Source organism: Dipodomys ordii, unplaced genomic scaffold (genome assembly GCF_000151885.1).
Source record: "Dipodomys ordii isolate 6190 unplaced genomic scaffold, Dord_2.0 Scaffold73, whole genome shotgun sequence".
Classification (NCBI taxonomy): Eukaryota; Metazoa; Chordata; class Mammalia; order Rodentia; family Heteromyidae; genus Dipodomys; species Dipodomys ordii.
In genome coordinates this window covers 10,044,837-10,058,253 of record NW_012267289.1, presented here as the reverse complement: position 1 = coordinate 10,058,253, position 13,417 = coordinate 10,044,837, and the positions used below count along the sequence as shown (strand labels likewise).

Sequence of the window (13,417 nt, the reverse complement as noted above, 5' to 3'; positions counted from 1 at the left end):
AAACTGCATTTCTCCAAGATTGTATATGTTCAGATTCATCTGGAGAGCTTTAAAAAAGATATACAGATATATCAAGAAGCACTGTACTGATAACCTGACTTAGGAAGTTTTAACCTCTTTGTACAATCACTTAATTAAAAAAATTAGATGTAATGATGGATACTCTTGGCAAAGTGGTTCAGAATCCTTTGAAGGTAGGCCTAGGTAGCTTTTTAAGAAGTCCTCAGGTGATTTGTTTGCAGCTAGCCTACAGGCATTCAGTATCATTAATCTAAACCACAACATAGCTCTCAAAAGATAGCAGCAGGTTAATGAGTTTCCAGTGTCTTGTCTTGAAACCCTAATTAAGTGTCTATGTGTAGGACATTAACAGTGTATAGAGCATAATGCTAAATTAAAAAGTCATGTTCCCAATCCTTCTGACATACAAACAATCTCAAATTAAAACCAAGTTAGTTTCCAGGCCTGCTGGCACAAGCTGGTAATCCCAGCACTTGGAAAGCTGAGACAGGAAGATTAAGGCCCAGCAGGGACTATATAGTGAGTTCAAGGACAGCCTAATACCTTTGAGACCTTATCTCATAAGTGAGACTCTTCACAAACTGAATATGAACAAAAGATTATTGTTTATATCCAGTTTACACGTACGCTTCTTCCTGAGCCTATTCCAACACCCCTCTTCTCACCTGGCATGGACTTCCTTTTTGACGAGACTGTCCTGGTCTTGTCAGCATAGCAAACAGGACATCCTCTCCTAATCCTTTCAGTGATGGCGGAAGACACACTTTGTTTCAGAATAGTACCACTTCTTTTGATTTTTTTTTGCCAGTCCTGGGGCTTGCACTCAAGCCTGTGCACCGTCCATGAGCTTCTTTTACTTAAGGCTAGCACTCTACCACTTGAGGCACGGTGCCACTTCTGGCTTTTTATCTTTATCTGGTACTGAGGAATTAAACCCAGGGTTTCATGCATGCTAGGCAAGCACTCTACCACTAAGCCACATTCCCAGCCTGGCCCAACTTCTTACTTGTTCATTTTGACTAGATTTAACATACTTTTTTTTTTTTTTTGGTCCAGTTGTGGGGCCTGAACTCAGGGCCTGGGCGCTGTCCCTCAGCTCTTCAGCTCAAGGCTAGCGCTCTACCACTTAAGCCACAGTGCTACTTCCAGCTTTTTTCTTTTTGCTTATGTGGTGCTGAGGAATCGAACCCAGGGCCTCAGGCATGCAAGGCAAGCGCTCTACCACTGAGCCACCTTCCCAGCCCCTTAACATACTTTCTTTCCCTCCTAAACAAACTCATGACCATACGTTCTTGCCTGACTGTATGACACAGTACAGTTTACTTAAACAACTATTTAACAACATTTTACTAAAACAATACTTTAACATAAATTCACTATGGAACTTAGATGACCCATTAAAGCCTTCTTTGGACCTTTAACTCTCATTATGTAGAAAGAAATAAGGTTTATGATGTACCATGAGGTGACAGGATGGTAGTATAGTTCTAAGTTCCAAGTTTTCTCCAACAAGAACCACTGAGTCACATGGTTAAAAACTAAACTTCAACTAGGCTTGGAAAGTGGTTTTGTGACAACACTTGGTTGTTACCATAGAGCAGTGAGACAGGGCTCAAACACCCAGGAGCTGGGAAGAGTGGTTTCTAACTGTTGCTTAGCCCTCTGGGCTCACTTAAGCCTACAATTCTAGATCTTGCTCATATGTAAATGCACTATTCTATTCCCAATTGGTAACTGTCTTGGAAAAGAAACAGACAGGGCACTCATGTTTCCAAACCCAAAATACACTTAAAAAAAGTGTATCACAATAGATTTATAAAAATTCGGGGAACTAACTGTTTTTCAACTTCTCAAGTTTCTAAAAACATAAAAGCTGTAATGGAAAAAGGAAATAAAGCTACCCTTAACTTTTTCCACAAGTCATCTTAGTGATCCCCTGTCATTTATAAACAGCTCATCTGAAATAGAGTTACCCAAACATTTTATGCTTTGCTTTTAGGATAACATGTGTTTTCCCCTATGCTTGCCCAATAAAGTTACAGGATGTGTCATAATTTAAAAAATAAGCAAAGGTAATAATTTTAAGTTTGTCATTTGCTTTAACTTAATTAAAGATACTCTAATTCAGTAGACCTTAAACTGATAGGCTTAAGAATCATTTGAGTATGGTGTCAATTTTGTTAAAAATGAACAATTTTGATAGTCTGTTTAAAAAAATTTGGGCTACAACTCAAAAAACTACTCTAAAAATAAAACCTTGGCTAAGAGAAACATGAGAGAGGCAATAATACAACAAGGACGCTTATGAAGGTTTAGATGTTTTTATCTGAAAGGGAGGCATCAACTCAATTTCCCATCTATATTTTCAAATGTGGTGAATTATCCTAATTTTAGTTTAACTCATATCCTCATTAGTGACTCTTTCTCTTTGAAGAGTCTTGTAAAAATGCATTCCTAATAATTACTTTGGGACTGAAAAAGAACATACTATCACAAATCTCAGTATTATATTCACCAAATATTTGTAGTACCCTAATAATAGGGTACTAGTTCAAACTACTATGTTGAAGAAAGGAGCATTATCACATGGAAAATAGATGAGTTTGCCAGTTGAGATACCTAACCATAATATACCATAAAAACAGAATGAACCTGTTTTGTTCCCCATCCTTAGAAAAACTGAAGTCTAGCTGTACCTGGTAGGTTCAATTCTTCTAATTCAATCACTGAGCGATTGCTGCTGTAATAATCCTTTATCAGCTTCTGTAGGTCTTCAGGTATCCCTGGTTTGGGTTCTGATTTTGCAAGAATATCAGTAATTTTTTTCTAAGACAGAACAGATAAAAACAGAAGACAAATTTTACAGTGGTAGGGGCTTGAATTAATGCCTCTGGTATGAGGATTAATGAGTAAATGAGTGAGTGAATGAGTTTTAATATCTACACTTGAGAAAGTTATTGAATACTTCTGAGACACAACTATTATTTTAAAAATTAGGAAGGTGTTCTAAAAGGCTTCTTGTAACTCTTGGTCTATGACTTTTAGGAGATCTGAAATTTCTGCATGAAACTCCTCAATAGGGAATTTTTGGTTAAAAGTCAATTTTTTTAACATCTTTTTGCAATGGAAATTTCTTTTTGCTTTAAATGATCTTTATTCTTTTTTTTTTTGGGTCTGGTTGTGGGGCCTGAACTCTGGGCCTGGGCGCTGTCCCTCAACTCTTCAGCTCAAGGCTAGTGCTCTACCACTTGAGCCACAGCACCACTTCTGGCTTTTTTCTGCTTATGTGGTGTTGAGGAATCGAACCCAGGGCCTCATGTATGCATGGCAATCACTCTACCACTGAGCCACCTTCCCAGCCCTGATCTTTATTCTTGGATAGAATTTTTGAGAATTTGAGGTGCCCAGTCTCTGGATTTCTGACATTCAAATTACACCTGCAGTACTAGTTTGAGCACAATAGACCATTGAAAAGCATATTTAACAGCCATGACTCTCAAGTTTGGGGAGACTGACAATCTTGAAATGGCCCTATGGAAAGTAAAATAGGTATTACAGGAAGTACTTTGATTTGGACTTCTAATTTTAATTTGGACTCATTTGTATATGCTTGGAACTTTTATTGAATGCTGGGAACACACACTTCAGTTTCACTATAAACTTCCCTTCTCATTTCCTTCGTATGTTTCACCGAAGATTTAGAAGGGGCCTTGACCTAACCTCTCACCCAGTTTTCTTCCCACCTTCCCTGATAACTTCACACAACACTACTGCCAAGAATAGTCAAGTTTCTGTCAAAGACAGAACCTTTTCAACATGTCACCAGTGGGCATATTTTAGCATGGTCTTGACCAAGGCTAAATTATCAACCTAGAGTTCTGAACTTGAGAACTAGAACTTAATACTCCTGACAGGCCATTAATGTACAAATTATTAAAGAGAAGTTAAAGTCACTTTAAGGACTTGCCAAGCCTCAAGCCAATTTGGCATCTCTTGTTTTCCTATTTGGCTGTTTGTGAGAAAAGAAAACATATGCATGCACACTCTTAAGTTTTCTAAATATTGCTGTTAAGCAACTGGTTTGAGTCAATCTTCTTTCTTCTAATCTCAATCATATTTCTTCTGCTGGCTTTAGCAGTAGACCTTTCTTGGCAGGAAGAGAATTGTACTGCTGTTCTTACAACTCTGGTGGAAGGTGAAAGATAGCCTAAGTCTGAGTGAGCTCTAAAAAATGTTTATATAGGAGCAAAAGTCTTCTATGTGCAAAGGTATATATTAGAATGGAAGGTGACCTTCGCTTTAAATCAGTTAGAAATGTCTTAAACTACCTTCATCTGCTTTTTTTTTTCTAGTGCTCTAGAGTATAAAATCTTAAAAACTGAAATTAGAGAGATAAGGAATTTGGTAAATTTCTTTTCTTGGAAAAAACCAGGAGTCAGTAGGGAGAATAGTTTTGGGCCACTTCTAGAATTAGATTCTCAGTAGATGAATGGATCAAGAAAATGTGGTATATATACACAATGGAATTCTATGCCTCCATCAGAAAGAATGACATTGCCCCATTTGTTAGGAAATGGAAAAACTTGGAAAAAATTATATTAAGTGAAGTAAGCCAGGCCCAAAGAAACATAGGTCCCATGGTTTCCCTTATTTGCAATATCTAGTATATGTACGAGTCAAGTGGAAAAGGTCAGATAATGTGATGTCAGGAAAATGAACCCTTAGATATGTATTTTAATGTTTTTTCTTTCATACTTGTGTTTCTAATGCATTTATAAGATTATCTCTTTGTTGCTTTGTATGTCCCTCCCCCACAGTATAACCCCTGCTTTCACTATATTTGATGTCAGTATAACTTGTGGAGGAGATGGGGAAAAACCAGTTGTTAAAGGATACAGGTGGATCTGATGCAACAATGAGAAGTACAAGTTGTCATGTGCAAAACGAGCTTTACAACGTCGGTGCGGGGGGGGGGGGGAGGGGGAAGGGGGGGAGGGAGAGGGGGGAAGGAGAAGGATTGGGATGGGGGGGAGGGGGGAGGCTGGGAAGGGATGGGAAGGGTAAACAAAGGAGGAGGCTGCAATGCTTGGTAAGAAATGTACGCATTATCCTGCCCATGCAACTGTAACCCCTCTGTACAGTATGTTCACAAATAAAATAAAATAAAATTAAAAAAAAATAATAAGTGAAAAAAAAAGTAAAAAAAAAAAAGAAAAAACCAGGAGTCAGTAGGGAGAATAGTTTTGGGCCACTTCTAGAATTAGATTAGGTTATAACACTTAACCATAATGAAAACACAGGTATGATAACAAAGATGTTGGTGTTCTACAAGATTGAAATAGGAGTCAGAAGAATTTATTTTTAGTCCCAACAGAAACTCTTATTGTTAGTAACTTTAGGGAAATTGATAAACCTTATTGAACCTTACAGTTTCTGCATCACGTATTACAATAGTTTCTGCACCAAAATATGACATACAAAAATGTGATAGAGGGGTTGGAGGTATGGTTCAGTTGGTAGAGCACTAGCCAATTGTCAAATGTGTCAGATGGTGAGTCTGAGTCCTGGTTTTGGGACAAAAAAAAAAAAAGTAGGACAAAAAAAAAAAAGTAAGACAAAAAAAATGTGATGGGAACCACAGCACAGTAATGAATTGTAAACATTACCTTTCTCCTCTTCCTAGTCTTGATGGCATCTTCTTTTGTTTCCTTTGGTTGTGTCAAGAAACATTCCTTAGGCTGTAATGAAACACAAATGAGAAACGTTTCATCTTTGCATGATGAAGTGTCAACCAATGGTGTGAATTGTAAAGTACTTTCTGCCATGCTGAGACTGCTCAGAATACCTTAGTAAAATTCTACATGCTGATGCTGTGAGACTCACTCAAGCTGTTGTTCAGCAGCTAAGCCAAGAGCACTGCAGAAAGTCAGAAAGAGCAGATGACTGGACTAGAAGATCTTTAAACAAAGATCAGAATGTGTGAGCAAATATATGCATGTTTGAAGTATGCAGAGTATTAAAAATGGAAGTCAGTGGCCAGTTTGGAAAATACAACAGCAGTAGAATTGATTAAAATTATAAGATGGGGGGGCTGGGAAAGTGGCTCAGTAGTAGAGTGCTTGCCTTGCATGCCTGAGGCCCTGGGTTCGATTTCTCAGCACCACATAAGCAAAAAGAAAAAAGCCGGAAGTGGTGCTGTGGCTCAAGTGGTAGAACTCTAGCCTTGAGCTGAAGAGCTGAGGGACAGCGCCCCGGCCCAGAGTTCAGGCCCCACGAACGGACCCCCCCCCAAAAAAAATTATAAGATGGTAACACAGTCTTTGACCAGAAAATGACTGAGACTTTCTATGGACTAGCTATTATGAGCCAGTTTTTCCAAGTCACTGGTTTATAATTTTGTATTATTGATTCCTTTCTTCTTTTCTTTTCTTTTTTTTTTTTGGGTCCGGTCGTGGGGCCTGAACTCTGGGCCTGGGCGCTGTCCCTCAGCTCTTCAGCTCAAGGCTAGTGCTCTACCACTTGAGCCACAGCGCCACTTCTGGCTTTTTTCTTATGTGGTGCTGAGGAATCGAACCCAGGGCCTCAGGCATGCAAGGCAAGCGCTCTACCACTGAGCCACCTTCCCAGCCCTCCTTTCTTCTTTTCAGTAAGCATAGAAAGCCCAACGTTGGATATATTTACTTATGCTTTTTTGTTTTTAAAGAAAACTAGATGTCCTAATTGTTTTTCTCAAAAGTGAATATAAAATGAATGTGTCTGCTCATGGTTTGCTAATGGTCTCAGTGCTACATCATTGAGAGTAATTTATTTTTCCTGTTACATTGACCCCTGAGTACCTTCTACAGTTTAGCATTATTTTTATCATGGATTTGGTTTTTTAAGGTAGAAAGACAGGAAATTTGGTTTATGACCTTGACTTATAAACTAGAATAGTTCAGATTCCAAATTTATTAATCATAATCAGGAATATAAATGTTTCCTGTGTTGGGATTTTGTATGTAACATTTGCAAACAGGTTACCAAATAAGATATAAAATATAAATAAAAACGTCTCAGTGTTCTCTTGATTAAGCTTCCATTCCATCCAGAGAGTACTCTTTAACCTAGTAAGTTACTAACTAATCTTGTTTCCACTGGCTCTCTTTAAAATGATCACAGATGAATCTTTCGGTGAAAACTTGAAAACAGCCTGCAGATTAGGCATGTCAATAGCTTCAAGTTAGAGATAGAATACTATAAATAATTTCTTTAAGGCACAGGATCAAGGACAAACAATTACTAGACAATTTTGCAATCATGAGAGAAATAGATATGCCTTAGGGTTAAAATAACAGGGATCTTAATAACTTTCAGTTTCTCATTTTAGGCCAAAATTTGTAAAGAGAAAAGAAAGATTTTATGGCTTTTCTGACTTAGAATGTTAAGCTATTTTGTAGGTGTAGGTACATGACAATAAGAAAGTTGGCCAAGGACATTAATATGTCACAGAAGCGTCCAGATAGTCCTAAGCATTGAATTTCAGATCACACCAACATTCTACTCATACAAAAGCCTGGGTATGATTTGTGGATCTCTTAAAGCACATACAATATCTCTTCATCATTATTAAGGGTTTTTTTTTTGGGAAGCATACTCAGAAATCTGTTGCATTTTCATATTTCGTATATGAGTGTATTCTCTAGAAATATGAGCAATGTGCTGGTTGAATTTGTAAGGCTTACAAAGCCAATATATTAAAATATAACAAAAATCAAAATGAACTCAGTTGTAAAAATGTGTTTTCTCAAGTTCTGGAAGAAAATATGGAAATATAATTCTGAACAGGGACTGTGAAGAATTGCTTTAGTCGGCATCTTGCATCATATTTAAATATTAGGTTGAAATACTTACAGCATCTCCAATTAACCACCAAAAGCCTGAGGTAGAGTTGTGGTTCAAGTGGTAGAATGTTGGCCTTAAGCACAATAGCCCAGGCCCTGAATTCAGGCCTTGCACATGCACACAAGAGAGATAGAGAGAGAAAGAGAGAGTGGGGGGGAGAGAGGGAGAGAGAGAGAGGGGTAAGAGAATGCAGGATAAAGAGAAATGTAATAAAGAGAAAGATGTTTTTGAAAAACGTCAAATTGAAACTGTAGAATTGAAAAACTCAGCAAATCAAATAAAAAATTCAAAGCTTTCCTAACGCATGAGAGTGAGTGGAAAACAGATGATTGAGGCTTGAAGACATATTAGAACATCAAACAATAATCAAGAAAAAAATCAGAAAGTTCAAACAGATCAATACAAGATCTCTGGGACACCATTAAAAGATCAAACCTATGAGAAGTATAGGCATTAAAAAAAGTTACAAACTACAGACATAAAAAATATTGAATAAAATAGCAGAAATGCTACAAAGTTTTGGGAGTGAGATCTAGGTACAGGAGACAAGGAAAAAACCTATCATGTACAACTATAATTAAAACATGAAATAAATAGTATAAAAAAAGAATATGGAAAACTACAAGAGATAAGCTACAACTCATACCAAGGAAAACCCAGCAGATTATTCAACAAAACCCTTAAATGCCATGAAATGATGTACTTCAAATCTGGAAAGTAAATAACTGCCAACTTAGATTACAAAGTTAACATTCAAAACCAAGGGTGAAAGCCTTCTTTTCTATGATGAGCATAAATGAAAAGAGTTCAAGGGTACTTAGCCAGCACTGCAGAAGATACCCAAAGAAATCTTATTCACCAAAGAATAAGATAAACATGATGATATGAGTAGAGGAAAGAATAAATCTCATTCACAAGATTACCTGAACAAACAAGGATTAGGAAAGAATCAAAACTTGAGTGACAGAAAATAATACATACTTTTCAATAATCACTAAGGATATTAACAAATTCTCCAATTAAAAGACAGATAGGCAAAATGTTTTATTATTTATTTAGTTTTAGCAAGGTGGATTTTTAAAAAAGGACACTCAAATGTTTTATAAGAAATAAACCACACTGGCAGAGAGAAATACAGGCTTACAATGAAAGAACGGAAGTCAGGCACTGATGTGATCCTAGCAACTCAAGAGGCTTAAGTCTGAAGATCAAAGTTTGAAGCCTGCTCAGGCAGAAAGGTCCACTCTATAGCCAATTAGCCAGCAAGAAAGCTGGACTGATGGTGTGGTTTAAGTGATACAGAGCCAGCCATGAACAAAATACTAAAAGTATGAGGCATAAAAGAAGAATGAAAAGCAAGGATAAAAAGATTTTTTAAACGAATGTAACCCCAAAGCAGTCAAGAATAGCTAAGCAGGGGGTGGGGAGGGTGGAGAGGGGAAGGGATGGTATGGAGAAGCAAAGGAGGAGGCAACAATGCTTGATAAGAAATGTGCTCACTATCTTGCCCATGTAATTGTAACCCCTCTGTATGGTATTTTCACAATAATAAAAAAATAGAGCAAATGAAGATTAAAAAAAAGAATAGCTAAGTACCTCTATTCATATCTGATAAGAAAACCAAAATTAGTCAGAAGGAAGAAAGAATGTCTCTTCATACTGATAAGTGGAAGAATCCACCAAGGATATAGCAATGTAAGTCTAAGTGCTGTAAACATTGATACAACTAATTTCATCAAATACTAGTAGATATAAAGATTCAGAGAAACCCAAGACAATCCTAGTGGGTGACTTTACCATCCTACTCTCACCATTAACTAGGTCATTCAAACAAAAAAAAATCAGTAATGAAAGTCAGAGTTGAATGACACTATATTTTTAAATGAACTTAATGGACACTTAAGGAATAGTCAATCCAACAGCTTCAGGGTACATGCTCTTCTCAAAAGCTCATGGAACCCCTCCAAAGCAGAGCTTTGTTAGGATGTAAAGCAGACCTTAAAAATATAATCTAAAAAATTCTTATGTTATTTCTTCTCAGATGGGATATCTAAAAATAGAAAGGGGACCAGTTGGAGGGCAGTGGTAGATAAGTATGAGTAATGAGTGGAGAAAATATGACAAATATACTTTACATACATATGGATAGAAATGATAAAATTAAGCCACTATTTTGTGTAGTTAATATACCCTAATACAAATTTTTTTTTTGGGTCTAGTTGTGGGGCCTGAACTCTGGGCCTGGGCGCTGTCCCTCAGCTCTTCAGCTCAAGGCTAGAGTTCTACCACTTGAGCCACAGCGCCACTTCTGGCTTTTTTCTTTACCCAGGGCCTCAGGCATGCAAGGCAAGCGCTCTACCACTGAGCCACCTTCCCAGCCCCTAATACAAATATTTTTATTGTTTTGTTTTGTTTTTTTGGGTCCGGTCGTGGGGCCTGAACTCTGGGCCTGGGCGCTGTCCCTCAGCTCTTCAGCTCAAGGCTAGCGCTCTACCACTTGAGCCACAGCACCACTTCTGGCTTTTTTCTTTTTGCTTATGTGGTGCTGAGGAATTGAACCCAGGGCCTCATGCATGCAAGGCAAGCACTCTACCACTGAGCCACCTTCCCAGCCCACAAATATTTTTAAAATGTTGAGCACAACGGTACATGTTTGAAATCACAACTACTCAGGAGGTAGAGACTGGGACAATTGTTATTTGAGCCAACTGGGGCAAAAAGTTAGTGAGGTGCCATCTCAGCCAAAAGCCAGGCATGGCTGTTCACATATTTTAATCCTAGCTATGTGAGGCTTAGGGGTAGGATTTTGGTCTGAGGCTAAACCAGAAGGAACCCTTGAGACCCTATTTGAAAAATAAAAACAAAAGCACAAAAGGCCTGGGGGAGTAGTGTAAGTGGTAGAGCCCTGTCTAGCAAGTGCAAGGTCATGAGTTAAAAGACTGGTACAACTAAGAGAAAAAAATGATTTATTTATTTTTATTATCTTAAGTAGTTGTACAAAAGAGCATCATTCAACAAAGAAGTTTATGAATACAGTGCATCTTGATCTATGTCACCCCTTTTAATGTTCCCACTCATCCCCCACAGACTTCTTATCTTATCAAGACCTCTTAATACCATTGATAGAAATATGATATTATCAATGGAAAATGGCTTCTAGATATTGAATAAAGTTTCTTTGTAAATTAGACTTTTATAACTATTAATCAAGCCTAACTTCTTTTTTTTTGAGATCTCAAAACAAAAGTTCTTCCTACATGAAGATATTGAAGGTTTTATTCTAGCAAAATGAAGAGTCAACCAAGAAAGGAGATATGAAAGTCAACAAAAAAGGGATCCATGCCAAGACCATATTGGAGGAGCATCTCAAGATAACTATCAGGAGGTCTCATTTGCTCAGTGGGCCCACAGGCTAATTCAGAGTAGAACAGGAGTGAGGAGGGCTACAGGAAAGAAAAATAGCTGATGTATTTGATCATATGGAAATTATTCATGGGCATACAGAAAAGCAGCTAAACCATATTGAATCAATTAACAAAAGGAACACAGAAAGGCAGGCAAATAATGAGGCAATTATTAATACCACCAAATAGAGTTGTGTATGGCAAAGAGATGATTATAGCTTTTCTTTTTCTCAGCTTTGAGCAGTTATTTCCATTGTCACAATAATATAATAGTGACTGATTTAACCAAAATATGATATAATGTAAGCATGGGAAAAAGCAGATTGAGAGTAAATAGATAGTAGATGGATGGAGCTATGTGGTCTTACGCAATGTCCAAAGGTTAGTAGGTTAAGCCAAAAATTGGTAAACTATCAAGGTAACAATAGGAAAAAAAAAGAAGCTGAAGGTGACTCTGAGGAAAAAACAGGATGAAGGAGGAGAAAAAATAATAATAATCTTCAATGGCATTTAACTTTCCTTTTTGTAAAAGATATAGATGATTACTATATTGGTAGGAATAAGCTATTTAAACTGCCATCTTAAAACTAAGCACACATGTTCATTACAAAATTAAAAGCAATTTAGAATGGGCTTTTCATTTTTTGAAGGGCTTAGTCAAAAGTTACTCTTACTCAATATACACCCACCACAATGTCTAAACTTAAAAGACCAATAACTGAAATGCTGACAAGGATGTAATACAATCCAAATCCTCAAATATTGAAGGGGGAGCATTAAAATGGTACAATCATTCTGGAAAAAAATTTCATAAAACTAAACAAAGCTCTCGGCAAGAGTCATGTATTTACTCAAGAGAAATACAAATATACATGATGAAAGTCATGTACATGAATGTTGATGGCAGATTTATTCATAATATTTCCAAACAGGAAAGAGTCTCGGGTGTTCATCAATAGAAGAGGGAATAAACAAACTAGTATATTCATATAATTCTCACTGTTAGAAAGCTAGAAAAATGGCAGAAATTTAGTAGTGTTGCACATTAAAGGAAACAATAACCAGATCAAAGAGAAGCCTACAGAACTGGAAAAAAAAAGCATGCTAGCTATTCATATACAAGAGATTAATCTGGTATTAAAACTTAAAGAGTTTTCCAAAATGTTTAGGTCTGATAAATACTTTGGGCAAAACAGCAGGATACAAAATTAATACAGAAAAACAGTAGCTTTTCTATGTGCTAGTAATGAACAGGCTGAGAGAGAAATAAAGAAAACATATTAATCACAATAGCCTCAAAAGAGTAAATCCCTAAGACTATATAGACTAACCAAGAAGGTTAACGACTTCTACAATTGAAAACTGTAAACTTTGAAGAAAGAAATTAAAGATGATATCCAGATATAAAAAGATCTTCTAGATTCATGGATTATTAACAATTAATATTTTGAAAATGCCTATACTACTAAAAGCAATGTTCAGATTCAGTGTAATCCCCATAAAAATTCCAATGCTATTTTTTAGAGAAGTAGAAAAATAAACTGTGACATTCATATGGAGTACAAATTCCTTTAACAGCCAAAGCAATTTTGGGTAAAGAGAATGATATGTATCATAATATCTGACTTCAAATTATACTATAGAGTAACAGTAATAAAAACAGCATGGTACTGGCACAAAAACAGATATATAAAGCAAAATGGAGAAGAAGATACTATATATAGAGAAGGCCTATATATAGCAATCTTACTTTTGACAAGAGAGTCAAAAACATACTGGAGAAAAAACAGCTTCTTCAGCAAATGGCAAATGGTGCTGAGAAAACTAGATTTTCATGTAGAGGACTAAAATTAGACACCTCTCCCCCCATCTCTCAGCCTGTACAAAAATTAATTCAAAGTGAACCAAACTAACCTAAAATCTTAATGTAAGACTCGAACATTTGAAATTACTAGAGGAAAACACTTGAAGAGGTAGGCACAGGCAATTACTTTTTTTTTTTTTTTTTTTTTAGAAAATGTTATTTTTATTTTTCAGTTCTTTCCAAGTATAATCATAGATTATTTGTGGAAATAGTGCAAAGAGGAACAAGTGTACAATTATTTGACAGT

At 36.6% G+C, this 13,417-nt stretch overlaps 1 protein-coding gene across 1 annotated transcript in view; it reads right to left on the bottom strand.

Moving 5' to 3' along the window:
• Cmss1 (cms1 ribosomal small subunit homolog (yeast)) overlaps positions 1-13,417 on the bottom strand; it is a 294,024-nt gene that overhangs the window by 11,509 nt on the left and 269,098 nt on the right. Inside the window, exons 3-4 of the mRNA XM_013024173.1 lie at positions 5,688-5,759; positions 2,718-2,847 (exon numbers count right to left, since the gene is read on the bottom strand). Of these exons, the coding sequence (XP_012879627.1) occupies positions 2,718-2,847; positions 5,688-5,759 (202 nt within the window). The remainder of the gene's footprint in view (positions 1-2,717; positions 2,848-5,687; positions 5,760-13,417) is intronic.